The sequence below is a fragment of the Osmerus mordax genome, chromosome 15 (genome assembly GCF_038355195.1).
Source record: "Osmerus mordax isolate fOsmMor3 chromosome 15, fOsmMor3.pri, whole genome shotgun sequence".
NCBI classification, from domain to species: Eukaryota; Metazoa; Chordata; class Actinopteri; order Osmeriformes; family Osmeridae; genus Osmerus; species Osmerus mordax.
In genome coordinates, this window is record NC_090064.1 from 10,413,862 (window position 1) to 10,435,362 (window position 21,501).

At 41.8% G+C, this 21,501-nt stretch overlaps 1 protein-coding gene across 1 annotated transcript in view; it reads left to right on the forward strand.

The window, feature by feature from the left end:
* LOC136957372 (cadherin-18) overlaps nt 1-21,269 on the forward strand; it is a 37,371-nt gene extending 16,102 nt beyond the window's left edge. Inside the window, exons 4-11 of the mRNA XM_067251252.1 lie at nt 4,619-4,786; nt 5,592-5,779; nt 6,146-6,399; nt 8,242-8,378; nt 10,632-10,753; nt 12,261-12,378; nt 17,581-17,832; nt 20,746-21,269. Coding sequence (XP_067107353.1) covers nt 4,619-4,786; nt 5,592-5,779; nt 6,146-6,399; nt 8,242-8,378; nt 10,632-10,753; nt 12,261-12,378; nt 17,581-17,832; nt 20,746-21,269 — 1,763 coding nt within the window. The remainder of the gene's footprint in view (nt 1-4,618; nt 4,787-5,591; nt 5,780-6,145; nt 6,400-8,241; nt 8,379-10,631; nt 10,754-12,260; nt 12,379-17,580; nt 17,833-20,745) is intronic.
* Nucleotides 21,270-21,501: the final 232 nt, after the last annotated feature.

Sequence of the window (21,501 nt, forward strand, 5' to 3'; positions counted from 1 at the left end):
CCAGCAACTAAAGATGTGTTGGAATCATATAAATGATACAATAAGTGAACGTGGCATCACTTTTTACTTTTAATGAGCAAGTGAAATGGACTTGATAACGATTTGAGAATCTCAAAACTGCAAGTTGGCTATTTTTTTCTTTTTCTGACATTGAAAAAGAGACAATGATTACATCCTCTCTTTCATAACCAGGTCATTACTCTCCTATCTCACCCATCACCTGCCAGAATCTGTCACTCTCCCACAGAGATAGCAGAGGAAATACCTCTGAGTCTTGAATTCTGATGACCCGACCCCAACCCCTCCCCATTCACCCCTCTTCACCCGGATCCCTTAGCCTTTTAAGTAGGTTAATTTCACTGCTGATCTGGGATTTGGAAATGTTGGACTCCCAATAAAGGAGCTGACACAGATCGAGGCGTTTTCTCAGAGCCTGGATTAGGTCCTTCCCCCAATTGGATCCACTTAAATGCTATCACTTTGTTAGTCTGACTCTGAATCCCTCCTTACTCTGCAATGCATGCAAGGACAGCTTGTTAGCATGCAGCACACCGTTGGTGGTTTAAACTGCTTAATGATTGGGGGACTGAAAAATATAGATTTCATTTACAGTATATTTGTCCAGACTTCTGCAAGTTCACGTAGTAAAAACGCCTCTGTTGTGTTTTTTTATTATAACTTCAAAGCAAACAAACTGAAACTCTTAAGTACATGACACACACATATCATACAGAGGAAACAAACCTGTCCAAGTATCTACAAGTGCATTAGTCCCTCACTTTCACAGGCCTTGTAGTTTAAGGGAAACATACCATATTAGAGAACTGTGTGGACTCTGGACCCTAGCTCCCAGCTCCTGAAAGCAGACGCTGGAAGAGAGCCTTAGTAATCTTCCATAATCCTTTTTGTTCACCCAGGAGATTGTCCTTCTTTAGAAGTTTCCAGCCAGACAAAGAGGTGGATAGGGTGATGGTATCAACTCTAATAGACTGGGGAGGTTGAGGAAGAGGCTAACCACCTCACTCTGTCAAATGGACCCAAGTTCAAGGAAGTCAGTTCTTTCTCAATTATTTTCTAAATTAACAGCCCTGCTTCGCGGAAACATAAAGCTTGAGATTGTGAGGGCATTTCGCTGCTGGTGAAAGTCAGGGAGACTCCCGGAGATGGTATTTCTGTTCAAGTGTCAAGATGCTTTTCACAATCATGAATTCACCACACAAAGATACTCGTAGGGACAGGTTAGAGAGCAGACACATGGTCTGTTTGGATGTGCTCCTTAAAACATTGTGTCGGATCCCAATGCTTATGTCTTAGAAGGGATTTGTAAAGGAATACACAGCATTTGAGTCTACTGTGCAAGGTATTGGAACACTATGCCTTTTGTTAGGCAGTTTGGAATGTTATGTTGGATGCAGCTCTTCATGGGCATCTTGAAGAGCTGCATTGAGATTCATGTTTGTTGTATTATAGTCACGTTTTCAACAATTCAGCATTTTTACATTTGCGGTTTTGTCATCCTAAAGTCCTGCCACAAAAGTTTTTAGTGAATTTGCTGGATGGAAATGTGTTCAGAGCAAAGAATACTGCTAAACTCTGAAGAGAGTAGAAGGATTAACAGAGTAGAAGAAACAAAAGAGACATGAGAGAATATCAACCTAGCAGGTTTACAATTCAGATGCCACATACAAAAAGATGAGACAAAGTGTAAAATACACCTGCCTTTTCAGTTTGCGTGGTGTGCACACTGTTTTTAAACAATATCCAATGAGTGATTGCTCGGGGGCGATACGCCTTTGTGAGCAAAACGGAGAAAGGGGACTGGAAAGGTCATATCATCTGTCTCTCTATTGTTTTAATGGAAAGTGTGGCTGTCTGCCAAGGTCTCAGTTTCTTTATAGAAGATACTTACAGCTTTAGTAAGGCTAAGACTCCTGTTAATAACTAGAAAATTCCTAGAGCTTTTTGCACATACTCTCACATGCATCGGGAAGTATGAAATATCACAAGGTGGTGAACATGAGATGCTTCAAAAGAATGAACAGAAAAGGTTGCATCATACATGTGTGCCAGCTAGTGGTCGACAGTGAAAGAAAAAAAAATGTTTACCTTGTACTCAGTTTTGCCTTTTGAAAGGTTACATATGTACATTGTGTACTTCAACATCCTGCAAGACAGTGTACCATGTACCAGACAGTGTACCATAGATTAAATGCATGTCGAGCAAAGCAGGTCTGAGGTGTTTTTAAAAGGCCGGTACCATAGGTGAACATGCCTCTCTTTTGTACTGAATATTTCACATGACATCTTTCTCTGATGGGAAATTCTCTGTGGGCTTCAACTCTCATATTCACAGACATTGGCAAGCAGGTTTGAAAAATCATTTTGTGTTTGTCGTCTCTTTCTCTGATTGGAGCCGTTGTTTTGTTGATCAGCTGGCAAAGAACAGAGACAGAGGGGTCGCCTGAACTGCTTTATCCCCCTCCTGTCTCTGTATGGCAGATGCTTTGTAACCTTGCTTCCCCTGGATGTTAATACTTTTGGCTGTCTTGTTTCTTGACCCACTTCTAAAGATTATTCTGCCCAAGGCCTGTGGATTTGTTTCAGCCTACAATGTCCTGAAGAATCTGAGAAAACTGGGATGAAAACGATTATTAAAGCCTCTATTGTCACAACAGGAAATTACAGAGCTTGATATAATCAACTTTGAGCCTTGTTTGTTGACTATATTTGAAACGACAATGCCATGCAACAGGATGGTGTTCATATTAAATGAACTGTGAACAGCAAAACCTTTGAGAAACACAGGCTGAAATATGGGTATAGTTTGTTGTTGCTGTTTTGGAAGTGGTTTCAGGGTAAACGAATAGATGGGGAATTATTTCTCTTTATTGAACATGTAAAAGAAAATAACATAGAACAGTATTATTATGCATACAATTTGTGAGGTACATTGCATTTTTTTATCCTTTTTTGGGGACACATCGCTTTCTGAGGGCTATTATAAGAACCACCTGTAGACGTTCAACTACCCTACTCTTATTTTCATTTGATAAAATGTGTACTCAGAGACCAGTAGTCAACACACACACTTATTTTCAAATACTGTGTTCTGGCTTTCCCTCAACCATGAGACGTTAATAAATCAAATAAATCAAAATGATATTGCACTTTCAGTCAAAAATAAACAACTCCAGTCCACATATTCAAACTGAAAATGACATTATCATTGGCAGCTGTGGTGTCAAACAAAGCACAGACACACAAGCAAAGGCCATTTTGGTCATGTGATAATGCATTTCCATCACTGTAGTGATCCTGCGGTTCTTGGTATTGTTGTCATAGTAGAAGGTTCACAAGTTCACCAGAACACAAGATTACCAGTGGCTTGAGGTTTTGCCTCAGGGGGGAAAAGAGGTATTTTGAGAAAGAACTGAGTAAACCAACAGCAGATTAAATCAGTCTTCTGTATGTCGTTTAAATTGGTGAGATGGTAGGAGGACCCACACAGTGCCACAAACACACAGAACTTGGTACACACTCACTCACAAACCGAATGTAGTGTTGACATGGAGTATTTAGATGATTTGAACATTCTTACCCAGTAATTGCTAGTGAATAAGTGGCCTCTCTTCATTGTTTTGATAGCTTCCTCATTACCATGGTCTTAGTGTATAATGGCCACCGTTTAGCCATTTGTGCTTTCCCCCGGTGAAAGTTCATGACAATGTTTTCTGTGTTATTGTAGTGATAAACATGATTGAATGGGTGCCTTGGAAAGCAGCATGCTCCTTCCCACCAAGGTTGTATTGCTATTTGAAATATAATGAAAAGTGGCAAAAGGCTAACCTTGGCAATGAAAGACTGAGAGAATTAAGAATGAAGGAATACTGGAGCAGCCTATTTTTATGGTATTATTCTTTTATATGAACTGTCAAACTCTATGATTATTTTCCACAAAGCCCTTGATAAAAAAGAGGGTTTTGTGGGGGACAATAATGGTATATCAGTTTAACTTCCAAAACATTATCCCGTCATGAACCATTTTCTCTTGTACTGGTGAATAGCAGACATAGATGTCATTGTCCTTTGTTTTGTCCTCTGTTGTTTTGTACGCCTTCTTTAGATGTAATACTACTGAATGTCGACCAAAGCTTATCCTTTGATGTATTGAAGAGCTTATTTGTGACTTGACCATTAAGTGGCATTCTTACAGATTGAGTAACACAACTATTCTAGTGTAACTAATGTTCATATCGACTCACAGGGTTACATTTGATATTTACACTACGATACAGTCTTTTAAATTATATCCTGTGTAGGGCATCGTTGGTGAAGAAGTTATCTGACCTTGTTCATGTTCATCGTGCTGTAAAGAAAAGGTGGTAAAGGTGGAAAATTGTGATATTAAAAGGTTTTTAATGAACATGACCAGAAGCATTCACTTCTACCCGTATTAAAGTTACAGTGCAAAAGAGACCACATCAGATGCCACAGAGTATCTACAAATGTACTCAAAAGGATGCTTAGGTGAAATATCAACGTGATTCCCATGGTATTATTACTTCCATCGGAACCAATTCAAAATCTCCTCACATATTTTCCCACTCTGCATCTGTAGGAGTCATCAGGACTGCCTTAGCCGAAATGGACCGGGAAGCAAAAGAACACTATGCTGTAGTCATTCAAGCCAAAGACATGGCAGGGCAGGTGGGAGGATTGTCCGGTTCCACCACCATCAACATCACGCTGTCAGATGTCAATGACAACCCACCCAACTTTCCCCAAAGTGAGTCACCACCAGCTTCTCTCTTGTTTCTACTACTTTCCTTCAATTATGTTTTACAATCATTTCTGAATCTTCAGTAAAATAAATGGTTGACATCTTGCACATTATTGGTGAAATCTTTGTTCTGTAAACAGAACCCCTCTGTCGAGATGATACGAAGCATTATAGCAATATGGGTGGTATCATGAAATAATTTTATGTTTTTTCAAATAGCATTTTCTCCATTTAAAACAGAATATGTAAATGTACATGTAAATGTACATGTCATGTAAATGTAAAATGTTGACACTCCATATCGTACGCATGGATTATGCCTCATTTTAACATGATTCATCAGCCTAATAGCATTGCAAGGCTACATTTATATAATAATTCAGTTTTAGATCATTAGGAGAGGAGTTAGAGAAGCATTCATCAAATTAATTATGTAAATCAAATCAATGTATTTAGATTTTTTTAAATGTTGTCTTTTTTTAAATAAAACATGATACCAATTTAATTGCAGATTTGAAGAGCGTTTTGTGTCCAAAGAACCAAATTATTTGCAAGACACTGTTCACTCAATATTGTTCACCTCATGCTGCACTCAATAAACTATTAGTACACGACAAACACATTGTTCTATGACAATTTTACTGATGTTAGATATACATGTCTACACTTTTAAAGTGCCATCACACACATACTGTACGGCAATACATTTCCATTCAATTTGAGTTTTCATTACCTTTTCTTATGACTTTTTCTCTAATAACACCTTAAGCCTCTTTCTCATTGTTGTCTTATTTTTTCTTTCTTTTCACAGAAAACTACCAGCTCTATGTACCAGAGTCGGCACAAGTCGGTAAACCTGTGGGCAAAATCAAAGCCAATGACGCGGACGTTGGCGTTAATGCAGAGATTAAGTACAGCATTATCAACCCTGAGGGAGCAGCCATGTTTTCAATCTCGACCGACAAAGACACCAGAGAGGGGGTTGTAGGCCTCAAAAAGGTAAACTACTTCATAGAAAAGCCATACATTTTGACAAGGTCATATGGCTGTATATGCAAAGCACTATCTCTATGTGAATAAGCACGAATGTCTAAAATCAGGGTTTGATCTTTTGAGATAGATGATGAGATATTGGCCAAAGGCTCAGTTTGTGTGTTTGGGGGGGGGGGGGGGGGGGGGGGTATTATTAATGTTGTGTTATGTTACTTAAACCCCCCTAATGTTCACACCAAGTCTAGGCCCTTGATATTGGCAGACCTTATATAGTATACTATATTATGATATTTTCTTATATGTTTCCTGTGGTATTCAGTCTGTAGTACGTTCCTATGGCTAACCTTTGCTGGCACCTTTTCCCATGTACAGCCACTGAACTACGAGAGAAAGAAGACTTACACTCTTCACATCGAGGCGGCGAATACAAAACTGGACTCCCGTTTTTCCTACTCTGGCCCTTTCAAAGACACCGCCACCCTTAAAATCACTGTAGGAGATGTGGATGAGCCCCCCGTCTTCTCTATGGACTATTACATTATGGATGTGTATGAGAACGCTGCGATTGGCACAGAAGTGGGGGCTGTAACAGCCAGGGACCCCGACAGCAGGAACAGTCCAGTCAGGTAAGAGTCTCTCTCCCAAATGCCTTTTTGTGAAAAACATCCAGTTATTGTCAAAGCCAGTGGTGGACTGGGAAAGGGGGAGGGGGGCGATGTGGTCAATTTTAAGTGGCTCTACACACTAGAATTATCTCACTGTTCAATCTGAATGTTCTTATTTGCCTGCCATGCACCGTCGGTCTCGCTGTGCTTCCTGGTCTTGCTGTCACATCCTCAGTTCTTTTTTATATATTTATTTTTTCTCTCCATTTCAATGCATACTGTATGGGAGGAGCTACCACCTAATGTCTTTTGGAGATATACTGCCCTTAGTGCACATCAATAATTTGCAATCTTAAGGTCTTATTACATGATATAGGATCTTGGTTTGGTTGAATGCCTGCCATGCGTGGAGCCCAGGGATTTCCTCAACAGAGCCTCAGTCTCCCTTCTTGTTATTGTAGCCATATATCTTTCAGTCATATTTTGTTTTGGTTTTAAAACGGCTCTTTCAGCATCATGTCAGTCCAAATCATTTTTTTATACATTGGCAGAGGGGCTGGGGGATGGGGATTGGGGGAGGGGGGGAGGGATAAAACGAATGCATGATTCACGTAAGAATCTTAAGATATCTGAAAGGGTTTGCTGTAAACAAAAATGAAATCTGCATATGAAAGAGTCCTGGAGTCTTCTTGGTGGGATACCTCCCCCTCGTCCATTTCTGCAATGTTCACTACAGACAGGAAGACAATAGGAAGTGCTTGGATGACATCCATTTGAACTAAGAAAAAAATGAAACAATTCATGCTCGAGACTCTTCCTTGTGTTGGCGTTGAAATGCAGTAGGGACAGATATCTTCCTCTCTTTGATCAATGATGTTTCTGTTATCTTCTGTTCATGCATGGAGAGAGAGTTCAATGGATGCAGGCCAGTTTGAACTGACATTTAGACAGATATTATGCTGTGATTGACTCACTCTGAAAAGCCAAACTAAGTGAGAAGTCTTCCCAACCCTCAGAGAAGGACAACTCTATTGGCAAATTCACAATTGTGTGTAATAGAGTACTACAATTGCATTGTATTTTAATATATATGTAATTGTACCACAAACTCTACACACCAAGCATACAGATGTTTCTTTTCTCCAAAGCGTTCCCAACCACTTGCTCTACACTAGCTTTTTCAGTTGAGATTTGAAAAGTTTGAAATGCTCCCATGAGTTTGAGTTTTTCATGAACCATAACAGCATTCTTTTGTATCCCAGCTAGACTTCTAAGCAAGCCATGCTGAGTGAGATTGATGCAATCCTTTTTGCTTCAATAATTCCCTTTTCATCTTGCAATTACACATTTTCACCATGTCAATTGAAACTTGGCACAATACAAAGTTGAAAATGACTGCTGGATGAGAGGTATAAACATGTCATTAAAAGACCTATTAAGGTACACAGCAAACTTACATCCATTCAGTCATAACAAATGTAGCAAGACCCAATTCACTTTCAAAGTTTTCCGCTGTCACAAATGAATTTGCTTATAGAAAATAAGCAATTAGAACAATCTTCACACAATATCACACAAAACCGAGTAAGCAATTTCCTTTTGAAAAGGCCATGGACAATATATTTAATTTTTGAGCGGTATTTATATTTTTGTAGCTCACCCAGTGTTCACAAGTCTGATAGACACACAGCATAAATGAGGTTTTATAACGATACAGCAAAAACTATTTCTGTAAATGTTCCCCCAAGTTGGTACCTGGTGAAATGGCTATTCATTGTGATACCCTTCCTTGAACTGATTTGAACATGTTTTTATTAGGCCCCTAAAAGGCGAATGTGTGTATAACTCAAAATCTAAAAACAGGTACTCCATGGACAACAGTGTGGATGGAGTGAGGTACTTCAGCATAGATGAACAGAGAGGAGTCATAAAGACGACCCAGACTCTGGACAGAGAGGACATGCCCTGGCACAACATCACTGTGATGGCCTCGGAGGTTGGTAGGTACCCAGGTTACCATACCTACATGTGTGTGTGTGGTCGGGTGGGGGAGGGAGGGAGGGAGGGAGGGAGGGAGGGAGGGAGGGAGGGAGGGAGGGAGGGAGGGAGGGAGGGAGGGAGGGAGGGAGGGAGGGAGGGAGGGAGGGAGGGAGGGAGGGAGGGAGGGAGGGAGGGAGGGAGGGAGGGAGGGAGGGAGGGAGGGAGGGAGGGAGGGAATGGTCCTGTATAGTAGTCTCAACATGCTGTTGAATTGTGAAACAAAATATGTAGGTATATGAGGCACTGCTGGTTTGCTAAACCAGGAAATGCTTAAAATACGGATTTGGAGGGAACGTATTTAATAATTAGCTTTGCATTGAGTAGATCTTTTTTTAAGCTATTGCCCTTTTTTTACCCAGTTTACTAAATCCTGATCTACTAATTGTTCTAACTTTCAGACTAATAACGATAATGCACTGACCTATGAGGGTACTGCGGGTACTTTTTGATCAACTATATGTCTTCGTGTGGTAAAATAAGATAAACCTACAGTTTACATGGAAAGTGTTCAGCGATTATATTTTTTGAATAGTGATATATTTCTGGGAAGGATATTACCACTGTAACTAGTAAGATTCAAAATGCAAACCTACATTATGGAAACCAAAACATGTAGACCAAAGATGAATTCCCTATGGTTTGGCAGGGAGAAAAACGTGTTCAACATTGATGCCAACTCTACTACATATAGTATTGTTGATGTGAAGACGTTTACAAACAGCTGCTGCTGAGGAGTTGGATTGCCCACAATAGCAATGGCTGTAATACTATCACATGATTCTTCCACTAAAGCTTAGACTGTTTTACAACATTAAACATGTAATGAAACAGCACAAAGAAAGAGGGATTTGTCTGATGGGTGGCAACATGACACATTTGTATTTGAGATAACAAAAATAACAATCAAAGAAGTTTTCATTTTTGCCAGTTTATCCAGGATGCTTTTCTTACAAATTGTACTTGTGCCATGGTGTTTTACTATTTAACCAGAAGTTTATGTAACCAAGTTTGTGTAGTAAAAATGAACAAGCACTGCTTATGACTGCTTTAAATCTTTGGATGCATAGATTACAAGACAAGCACCACTGCTTACATACACAAATACCAATAATTCATACACTTTCAGAAAGTAGTTGAGATGTGAGTCAACTGGGCAAACATTATCATTAGAAATGCTAACACAATGTGACATGATTAATGGTGAACAAGAGTAATTTACTGAGGTTATTCGTTTATTTTGCATTTTTAAAAAAGCTGGTGAGATAAAATTGTGGGAATGTATATGAATTATAATTAGGAATGATAAACTAACAAATGGAATTTATCTCAATGTTTCATTGCCCTGTATGCTTGATACTATGCTGGAAATTAATTTTATTATTCAGGCCCAAATGACTTTCAGAATTCCTATCAGGTAATTTGGCTAATTTGTAATCACAATTAGACAAGTCCCTCAGCAGTTGATGGAAGGTATTGCATACTAATGTGTCTATATCTCATTGCCCTTCGTTTTTATTCAGAGATATAATAGCATGTTTTAATATTGATTATTCTGTTTAATGATTTATGAGTTAGATGTGGCAATCATGTGTCTATTATGTGGATATACACATTTTAGCCTTCTGGACCACTGTAGACACAAGAACACAGTCAATGCTCCCATGATCCATGGGTGAGTGCAGGGCAGTGAGTGTCAAGCTGGTTATTTTCAGGCAGATTGTGGCACTTTTACCCATAATAAGCAGCCACACATGGCCTGGTGTTGTGTGTGTTTCTCTGTGCGATGCGTAAAATAATTGCTCAAGTGAATTTTCAACTTGAATGATCCATCACAACAAATGAACAACCACAACAAAAACACAACAGAAATATGCTATCTGGGAAATTCTCGGCACACCACTGTGTACTGCTACGCCATGCCCAATAAACCACCTTAAAAATAATAATGCCTAAATGTGCTCTACACAATGAGGTTTTCTTTAGTAATGAATTTAATGGAGGAACAAGGAATGTTTGTAAGTGCATGCTCCTATCATGGGTGTGATGTGGTTCAAGTTTCAAAAAAGTAAAGTCACTAAATGCTGTTTCTTATGTCATCCCCTCTATTTTTGTTTACCTTTGTTTGTCTGATTATCCTGCTGCTCCTTCAGCACACAGTAATTACTCTTCTTCTTTGTGTCTGTTTGTGTGTGTGTGGATATGTTTTCCTCCAGATAACCCAAGCCTCCTTAGTCATGTTACCGTTACAGTTCAGGTCCTCGACGTCAATGATAATCCACCTGAAATAGCCACTGATGAAGAGGTTATTGTTTGTGAAAGCTCAAGGCCAGGACAGGTGAGCATCGAGTGTGATTCTTGACACGCACATACACGCCAACTGTATTCACAAACCCATAAGTACCAACTTGTGCACAAACCTAAACACACGCACGCACATACCTTCACGTGCACACACATTGAATATATCCACACACACACGCACATATTCCTCAAACAGAAGTGCTGAGAGCCGCGGATTATCTACAGTCGCCTCTCCCCAGCTGGCTGGACAACATGCATTATGCAGAAGACTTGCTGTTGTTTCCCCCAGCAGTGTTTGTCCGCTCTCGTGTAGACCCGCTCAGAGAGGGGTGTAAGGAGAGGGAGAGGGAGGGAACGAGAGAGAGAGAGAGAGAGAGAGAGAGAGAGAGAGAGAGAGAGAGAGAGAATTTGTCATCACTCCTTCTTAATACAAATCCAAGCAGCAAAGCATAACCGCTCTGACTCACAGTTTCTCTCAATTTGCTTTGGGTACTTTCAGATTTATTTGAATGAAGGCAGCCAAGACGTAGGGCAATCAGGGAAAGAGGGGCGGGGAGGGGTTCAGGAGGGGAGAGGAGAGGGTTAACGTGAGGTTGTAGTTCGGGCGAGTCACTGTCCAATTAAGCCTAGGGATGCTTTTGATGGCACAATCAGAGCCAAGTTAGAATGTGGTAAGATCAGAAAGTCTGCTTCTCAATTAAAATAACTATTTGTCAAGATCATATGAAAAGATCCATGTGTCCAGGCTGTCGGTACCTACACATTAATGCATTCTTTTGTTGGACTGTACAATCCACTGGACAATCAATTATCACAGTTGCCAAATGTCACAAGTGCAGTTGACCACCAGGTTGAACTATGAGGGTCCTTATATAGCTCTCCTCTCGTATATAATGGGGGTGGCACACACCCCCGACCCCCCCATCCCACCCCCACCTGTGGTGGCAAGGTCTGGCAGGTGGCTTCTCTCCCAGGGTGACTCTCCCTGCACTGGATCTCAGCCTCTTACCAATTAAGGGTAACAAGATGACACAAATGGTAAAGGGGTCAATGTGAGAGGCACCTCTGTCACGTCTTTGATGCTAGCTCCCTCTGGCTACATAGCATTCTCAAGTCCTGTACTCTCCTACTATTCTCCCCCCCCTATCATGTAAGAAATAGAAGGCTGGTCCACAGTAAAAAAATAAATAAAAATTCTCCAATGAATTGATGCTGATATTAATGTTCAAACCCTACCCGCATATGATTGTTTTGACAGTCTTGAATTTTCGCTCTTGTTTTTCTCTGTAGTTTTCTTCTTTGGGAAGTGTTGAGGTGTGGTTATGCCTTCGATGGCAATGTTCTGTATGATGGTATTGATTAGAATGGTTTGTTCGTCCGTTTGTTATCTGCCGCTTGTCCGGGGGTCGGGTCGCGGGGGCAGCAACCTAAGCAGGGTTTAGGTTGATTAGAATGGTAATCATGTAATAATTGGTATTTATTGCTGTATGTAGGTGTAAGAGGTTTTTATGTATCTTTTTATGTCTCAATTTGAACAACAGATAATCCAAACTATCACTGCATTGGATAAGGACGATTTTGCAAATGGAAAGCGATTCTCCTTCGCTTTGCCTAGCGAAATACCGGTTAATCCCAACTTCACCCTGAAGGACAATGAAGGTAATTACCAAGTTCAATATGTTTCTGGCATTTCCTAGGAGTTTCCTTCTGTTTTTTTTTTTTTTCTGCTCTGTCGTTGGGGAATTTACACCAAAGCATTTACATTCCAACATTCAACACCACACAATATTTTCCAAAGACCCCCAATCTGTAATTACTAATGTGGATTGTCAATTCCTCTATCCCGTGTTGACATGTGTGGGGCCCCTCATATCCACAGGATATTCTTCTGGGGGGGAGTGTTTCATAAAACACTGGAGCCTCGGTAGGGTTGGCATGTTGGGCCGTTGTGTTGTCAAAAGGATTACCTGCTCAGTTCCTCTTCTTCCTCCCCTCTTCCTTGCTCACCTTATTGTGTGGCGGCAAAGGCCAGTGATGAGGGTAACCATAGCAACTGGCCTGGTCTCAGGTGGATACCTAGCCCCCAGGTTGGTCTCAGTCTGCAATCACAGGGCTTTTAAAGCTCTCAGCCAGACGGAGCCTGGGTAGCCCAGGGAGACGAATCTCTCCAACGCTCCTCCTTGTATGAACTGCCAGAGAGAGAGAGAGAGAGTGAGAGAGAGAGAGAGAGCAAAGAAAGAGAGGAAAAGATAGAAAATCAATGTGATAAAAGGAGATAAGTTGAACCCTAAGTCCAGCAGCTTCCCACCACCAACCTCTGCTAGCGTGCTACGCCCTTAGTGCTGGTGCACAGCTTGGTTTTACTGTATTTTTTATTTTATTTAAGTGGCACTCACTGGGCTGCATCGCCTTCTCTACACCCTGCTTCTCAAGACGCGACTGGTTCAACAGCGATTGCCAACTGAATGTTGATTGCTTAACCACCCAGGTTAAGTGGTGAAAGCCGAAAGCAAGTCAAATGGAAACACACGACAAAAGTGAAGAGATAAAAAAATGACATTGCACCCAACTGTTTTTGATTCTGTTTGAATCTTTTTTTTTACATTAATTATCAGCATGCAGTACATCATCATTATTTTAAGACTCTTTTTCAGCTTAAAAATCAGAAAGGGAAAAATCTAAAAATCTGTTATTTCAAACTTAAAATCCTGTTGTTCTGAGTAATACAAAAATATAGGCTTTGAATTTGTAAATCAAACACTACATTACCTGAGAAAGTGGTGGCAATTTAAGGAAATGTCACAGTGGAAAGTTGTAGAGTGTGGTTGAATGTGTGACAGAAAAAGAGAGAGTCAGATTGTGTGATTCTACCTCAAATGAGTTAACTCTAACACACACACACATTGGAACCCATGCTGATTTTTCACATCCGGCTGCTCAATTTGCAGACTCACTCACACCATCATTGAAAGTTGCATCACCATAGTTGCAAGCTCTGGCAGTGTTTTTGTTCTTGAAACAGTCTTCTCTCGCTCGCAGTATCATATTTAGTGCTCATATTTAGCTCTGTGAGGTAAGCAGTGGGAAGATACTATGATGTTGGCACCGTTGTTTGATAGGGTTAGAAATTCTCCTGACGAGGTACTGTGTGTGTCCCTTTCATCCCTGATACGCTGCTCCACAGTCGGACAGTCTTTGGAGAATTCATGCCAGTCCTCTAATATCATTATCTGTGTTGTGGAGATGACGATGAAAAGACCATCAAACTACTGCTCCCCATTCCCACCCCCTTCCTGGCAGACCCCAGACTAACTGCATCCACCCCCCCAGACTAACTGCATCCCCAGACTAACTGCATCCCCCCCCCCCCCCCCAGACTAACTGCATCCCCAGACTAACTGCATCCCCCCCCCCCCAGACTAACTGCATCCCTCCCCCCCCCCAGACTAACTGCATCCCCAGACTAACTGCATCCCCATACTAACTGCACCCCCCCCCCCCCCCCCCCCCGACTAACTGCATCTATGATTTGTTGCTGCGGTGTGCTCTTTTTTTAGAACGAAAGACAGAATGAAATGCTGTGTGAATTTAAACTGTGAATTGATTGTGATTGGCCTTTTGCACTGGAGGTTTTACACTCTTTGTCTGTCTGTCTCCCGCTCTGAGAGACGCTCCAGTGTACTCTGAATCTCTGGCAGCCTTGGTTTGGCTGACTTAACATTTGCGAGTTTTAAAACAGCCATTAACTAAAGCATTACAGCTACTTCAGGAGCCAATTTTGCTGTCTGCTCATAACTGCATCTGAATCCCTAAAAGCTATTACTTGCATTTTAATCCCATTGCCAGCCATTCCATGGGAGTCTGGTGAAGAGTAGTTGCAGCTCCCTTTCAAACGATCGAATCAAAAAGCAGGCGTTTATTATAGCAACAACTGGTGTTTTGCTTTTAACAACAGGACATGAGCTGCTTGACTTGAGTCTCTCTCACTTTGTCTCCTCGTTTGGTGTGGAGGAATCATAATTATCTGTCTTAATTTCAAATCCACACTCACCATTGTGGAAGGATAAGCGCTCAAAGGAAAAGGCCAAATTTAAGAATTGAACATTGTTAAATAGTCATGTTTCCAATTCATGTACAGAAAGCTGGAGACAAGAGTGTTCTTTGAGAATCTTACAAGCATTCTTTGTCCATAAAGCTCTTGCAAAAAACAATGAAAAAATACCCACTCTGTGTTTGTTGAACTATTGTTATTCTATGCTAAATTTGACTTTTATTTCCATATTCTGTTCCATCTTGTCGTTGGTGGCATTTGTTTTTTATTATGTAGATAATGGGGGTGTGTGATCTCTAAACAGCTCAAATTCTTAAACAGATCAGCTGATTTTTATGGCATATTTCTTGTGTTTGCATATAGAGAACCTTTTAAGATCTACACTAATCCACTCAATTGAAGGCAGATCTGTCATGTTTTTGATATTTTTTTTATGAGCTTAATGAGTCATCCAGACACCTCAGTTCTTTTTCTATCATTTCAGACCTTATTGTCTAAGGTCAGTGCTCTCCAGAACACACTGTATCTAGAATCTACAATCTGTCTTCATTTCCCTATGCTATTTTAACATGTTACTGATAAGCAGGCACTGTTTCAACATCAAAATACATTGAATTAATCTGAAACTAACAAATCACAATAACCAAAAATGTGCTAATGTATTCGAGATGTTCTAAATGACGAGTGTTCTATAATCAAAGCATTGCCAAGCTTAGAAACTGTTTATTCTTGCTGGTATCAGTTTACTTTGTGTGACAGTGTTGGATACGACTGATTTTCCTAGACATTCCTACATCTAATTAAAATAAGGGTAACTATTGTTAGTCCGGACGGAAACCAACCTCATAGTCCTACTAAATGTATGCTACGAGTAAAATGTCATGTAGATTTCTTTCTGACATGCTTTCTTATGCTGACATCAAACTAATTACATACTTACAGAATTGCATGAGCCATAAAAAACAAAACAATACATGACATTTGAACGCTATGCATATGTTGGCATTCATTAAACATTCATTATTGATTTTTCAACCAAGTAAAATGTCATTAGAGATGTTTTGCACTTGTTATCTTTGTTCACACATGACATTATCTTGGCTGTTTGATAGATAGGACCTTAGCCTGTTCTTCAGAAGAATTTGAAAATATGCTGAACCTGAAACAATGACAACTACTGTATCATTATCAAATTACAAACAGGAACAAATGAAAAATCCAATGAACAAGCTGTAAACTGCCAATGGCTCATTTGTAAGTGATGACTGTGAAGCTCTGAAGAGCACGTTTCATAAGATTCACGACAGAATAGATTAAAGGCAATCTCTGTGTTTGGTCCTGCCAAAATTATATCCGTTCCTCCTTTATCCTCTCACACATCAATTTCGTACACGGATGCATACGCGTTGCGTAAAAGATGTCTCACTCAGTGCAGGAATGCACCAGCGAATGGATATGGCAATGGAGAAATTAAGCCAGTTGCCGTTGAGTGGCTCATACTTCTGCTTAACGAACCCAATACTGAGGGAATACCCATTGGTTCTCCACACTGCAACCATTGCACACAGCAGGGGCTCGGTTGCATAACCAAACTTGGCACATGGAAAATGAAGCCGTGGACAATGCATGAACCTAGGCATACATCCAGGTTGAAATGAGCTACATTATAGAAAGGAAGTCTTTTTTAGGAAATGTCAACATTTAGACTACTTTTTTAACTATTTAAGAAGTCATGGGTCTTTGGGCCACTTGGCATAACGAGAACTAGGAAATAACACAGGCAAACAGATTCTTTCTTGCACTGCTCTTCCTGCTCCCATCTGTTTACAGATGTGGTAACGCTGTGAATCACAGTTAATAAAGCTGGAAGAACGTGTTGTCATTCCAGCTGTCTGTCATCATTCGGAGATGGAATAAAGTTTAGAGTGGGAGGTGAGGTCTCAGTGCAGCTTGACACTTTACTGTGGCACAAAAAAACGTTTACAGTCACACTCTCCGTTACTCAAATCTAAATACTGTTTACAGTTTGAAATGCATTTTCAGAATAAATAATTAACACCCACACTGCACAACTAAATGGTGGGAAAAAAGCCCAAGGTTGAAGTTACCTCTCTATCATATTGACAACATTATTAATTCATAGGCTCTGTCTTCAAATCTGTCAGTTTTCAATTTTTATATTTTTTTAAGCCTTAATATTGAATAATATGTGGCGTTAAATGACTAACAGCCGTATACAGGTCTATGTCCTTCATTCATGGGTATGTTTATTTCCCGGGGTGGTTCAGTTTTGCTCCATGATGCGTGAGGTGGTTGGCCATGTCTATGTACTGGAAGGTTAAGTGAATGGTCTACCTGGGTGAGAGCCAGACCAGATTTAGCTGTAGGTCTTTATTCCTTCCATCTCCTGTGTGTAATTTTCTCTCAACCTACGTTTTCTCTCATTCTCTATTTTACAAAATCTCATCTTGAACCTTTTTGCTATGGGTAGAATGACACTGGCTGTTCAAGGTGGCCTGCTATATTGGCAGGCATGTTATACAAAATATCAAGGGGAAGGCAAACAAGACAGACAAAATGCCTAGGAAAGGACTGAAAAGAAAGAAAGAGTGTGATTTGGATATTTTTTTCATTCTCGTCAAAGTATATCATTTCCTTTATTCTTTCAGTAATGGTCCATCTATTAAAGCATGGTCCTCCACTGTGGATAGAATGCAGGCAGAGGAGACACAGTCGCTCCAGAATGTCATGGCTCATATTCAGTCGTTTCCCATCAAAACATCTAATTTACCGTTCTGTCATATTTGCAGACAGCACGGCCAGCATCATAGCCAGACGGCGGCGCTTCAACCGCTTGTCCCAGGAGCTGTATGAGCTACCCATCGTGGTGTGGGATGGCGGCGAGCCCTCACTGAGTGGAACCAGCACGCTCACCCTGCGCGTGTGCCCGTGCCAACGGAGCGGGAGGCTGCGTACCTGCCAGGGCGAGGCCTTCCTGTCCTCGGCAGGCCTCAGCACGGGGGCTCTCATCGCCATCCTGCTGTGCATTGTCATCCTGCTGGGTAGGTCTGTCGGGCGGGGGTTGGGGTGAGGCAGGAGAGATGGAGGAAATGAGACAACCAGAGGAGAGATGCCTGTGGGGGGGGGGGGGGTCTGTGGGGGTAGGAGAATTGGTTGGGGGATAGTGTAAGAGAAGAGGAGAGGAAAAGAGTGGAGAGGAACAGAGAGATGACAGGACAAGGGCAGTATAGGAGAGGGATGAATGGAGGGGTGAGGACACAACTGGAATTCCGAATGAGAATGGGGGAGGGTCTGGAGGATGAGTGAATGAAGGATGAGGTTATGGGTGTAGAGAAGAAAAAAAAGAGGGAGAAAGGGGGGGAAGTTGAGATGGAAAGTGAAAGTGAGAACAATCCATATTTTCAAAGTGTAGAGTAGCTGTCAGTGCGTTGTTAAACATGTGAATTACAGGGTTAAAGAGAGAGAGAAAGAGAGGGAGGGAGATGAAGAACACTTGGATATCATATGGAAATCTACGAAAGAAATTCTTGGGGGGGCTAACAGAGTATTTTATTTATTTTTTACTAATTGTGAATCTATTGCTACCTACTAGGGGTAATCTAAAAGAACAGTAGTTTGGTTATATAATGTTTGTATCAATTAGGTTTAAGAAACAAGCTAGCTATGAAGCTGCAAATGTGCAGTAGAACGTTAAATATGCACGGCGTCATAATAGTCTACCATCAGGACGTGTGGCCCGTCATCACCTGTACCTGCTCAGCTTATATAAACCGTTAATCGTCTGAGATCAAAGAGCATTCATCAAACCTGGCACAGACAACAGCAACATCAGTCGCGGTGTCGATGGTAGGGGGGGGCGGGGGGAGGGGGGGGGGGAGGGTGTTGGTGCACCAGCCAAACGCAAGCAAATAGTCCTCCTGTGTGCAAACAGAACAGCGGTAGGACACAGGGTCGGAGCAAGAGCGTGCATAATTAACACTGGCGCGCACACACCAACACACACACTTAAGCACACACACAATCGTCCACAGAGTTTATCCGCGGACACCGGTGCGTGAAGGTGATGCATATTCATATCGGCAGCAGCCCCATTCCACGCAAGGGTTGTGCCGGCTAACCAGGGAGGAGAACAAAAGGCCATCATCACTGTTTGGAAGTCAACACATGAGTGAGAGGCAGCCCCTGCATGACTAATCGCCTTCGACATGAGACTGAGACCGACAGAGCAGGAGAGTTCGAGAGAACTGGTAGGGAGGGGGGAGAGATAGAAAGAGAGAAGCATCTGGACCTTATTACAGGGTGTGGTGAGCTATTGAGGCTGGTGAGAAAGATGGAGATAAGGTGATGAATGGAGTGTGAAAGAAACAAAGCCTTTCCAGCTGAGAGAGAGAAAGAGAGAGAGCCAGAGAGATATAGGGACAGAGATAGAGTGATAGGAGAGAGAGAGAGAGAGAGAGAGAGAGAGAGAGAGAGAGAGAGAGAGAGAGAGAGAGACAGAGGGAGGGAGGGAGGGAGGGAGGGAGGGAGGGAGGGAGGGAGAGAGAGAGAGAGAGAGAGAGAGAGAGAGAGAGAGAGAGAGAGAGAGAGAGAGAGAGAGAGAGAGAGAGAGAGAGAGAGAGAGAGAGAGAGAGAGAGAGAAAGTGCTCTGTAGTTATGGTATCCAGACTGCTGTAGTGTTCCATAGTACCGCACCATAAAAGGATTAATAAAGCAACATGTTAGCATTCAGTTACAAACACAAAGGTTTTAAACCCCCCAACTGTCACAAATAGATTCTTCTTCTGAAATACATTCAACATTTTAATTTTGTCAATATGTTCATGATTTTGCTCTTTTGCAATGTCCTGACATTTCTCTATAAGGTGTAAATGTAAGAATATGACTTGCTGCTGAAAAGGAGCTGGAAAAGACAGCTTTTTACTGGGAAATGACCTTGTAAAAAGTTATTGTGCTGCCTTGTGGCCTGCATTTCCTCTCCTTCCTCTGTCTCACTCTTTCTCTCTCTCTCTTAAGTGAGTCAGATGAAAAAGGAATGAAATGAGACAGCTCTCACCTTGCGTTTATTAAAACTTGTTTCATTGTTTGGCGGCCTGTCTAAGATGTCTATTTCTCATCTAAATATAGTTTGCCGTTACTGTAAATGACATGCAAAGGTTATAAAGAGCAGGATGTCTACCACCTGCAGTACGTCTTTCTCAAAACAGTGTGATTTCCAAGGCACCATCCATACAGTATACTATAAAGAAATTAAGATTTTGCCTTTTATTTAATTTGATTGAATGTTGACGGTGCTACTATTGATGGTACACATCAATATTGTAAATTACAGAAGAAAAGAGCTCAAGGTTCTGTCTAATTTTCTCAATTGAAATTCCTTACCCAAATTTCAATCATCTGTGAGTAACAGTACAGTACACGTACAAAACTATACACTTTCTGTTGTGTCACAGACACAATATATTTGGCCCAAATCAATGTTGTATCTGCTCTAGAGATGATAATGGGGAGACTCTCATCACCCTACCAGCTTGCGTTCAGAGAATCATCATCTCAGCCGATGCTAATGATGGCTAATGTGTATTATTGATTTACAGCTCTTCAACGGCTGAATAGCTTTGTTGCCATAATGGAAAAACGGATAAATATGCACATAAAATAGTTTTTATTTTATTTTTTACTTTTATTTTGTTGGTTATTGACAAACTACAACTTGTTAATCCCTTTTGAGGGACAAATTTGCTACCAACACAGCAGCACATGGAGAACGGCATCAGCGTGACACGTCTTAACCATGTTGAAGTCCTCTCTAATGAAGGAATGTTGTCTAACTAAGTGCTTCATTGACGTCTCTCTCATTATTGTTGGTTTACCAATCGTGTCCCAGCCCCACGCAGACACATACTTCCCTCGCTAACTGATCTCCCCCCATCACAACTCCTTTCTTTCTCTTCCAGCCATCGTGGTCCTGTTCATCACGTTAAGGCGGAGCAAGAAGGAGCCTCTCATCATCTCGGAGGAGGACGTGCGCGAGAACGTGGTCACGTACGACGACGAGGGCGGCGGCGAGGAGGACACGGAGGCCTTTGACATCATCGCCCTGCGCAACCCCGCCGCCGCGGAGGAGCTCAAGTTCCGACGGGACGTGCGTCCGGACGCCAGGCGGCGCGGCGGCGGCAGGGGAGGGCCGTCACGTGGACGTCCCAGCCCCTCGTCCTCCCTGGAACTGAACCAGGTGGACGTGCAGGAGTTCATCAAACACAGACTGGTGGAAGCCGACGTGGACAGCAGCGTGCCGCCGTATGACTCCCTCCAGACGTACGCGTATGAGGGCCAGGGCTCACCCACCGGCTCCATCAGCTCACTGGAATCCCCCGGAGCACACTCAGAACAGGACTACACTTACCTAGACGATTGGGGGCCGCAGTTCCAGAAACTAGCAGAACTCTATGGAGAGGAAGAGTCGGAGGTGGTGACCTAGCCTAAACTTGCGTGTTATTTTGCTGTTTGGGGTTGGGTGAGTGGGGGGGGGTGGTGGGGGTGGAACCAGAATGGCTCTCTTCTCTATCTCTTTTCCTGGTTTCATGAACGATATAAACAGAACCGAGATGCTTTCAAACTGTTCCAGTTGCTCCAAACTTCTACTGTTTCCATTTGACTGCCCTGTTTTTTTCTTTCTGTCCTTTTGGATCATGGGTCGTCCACACCGAGGA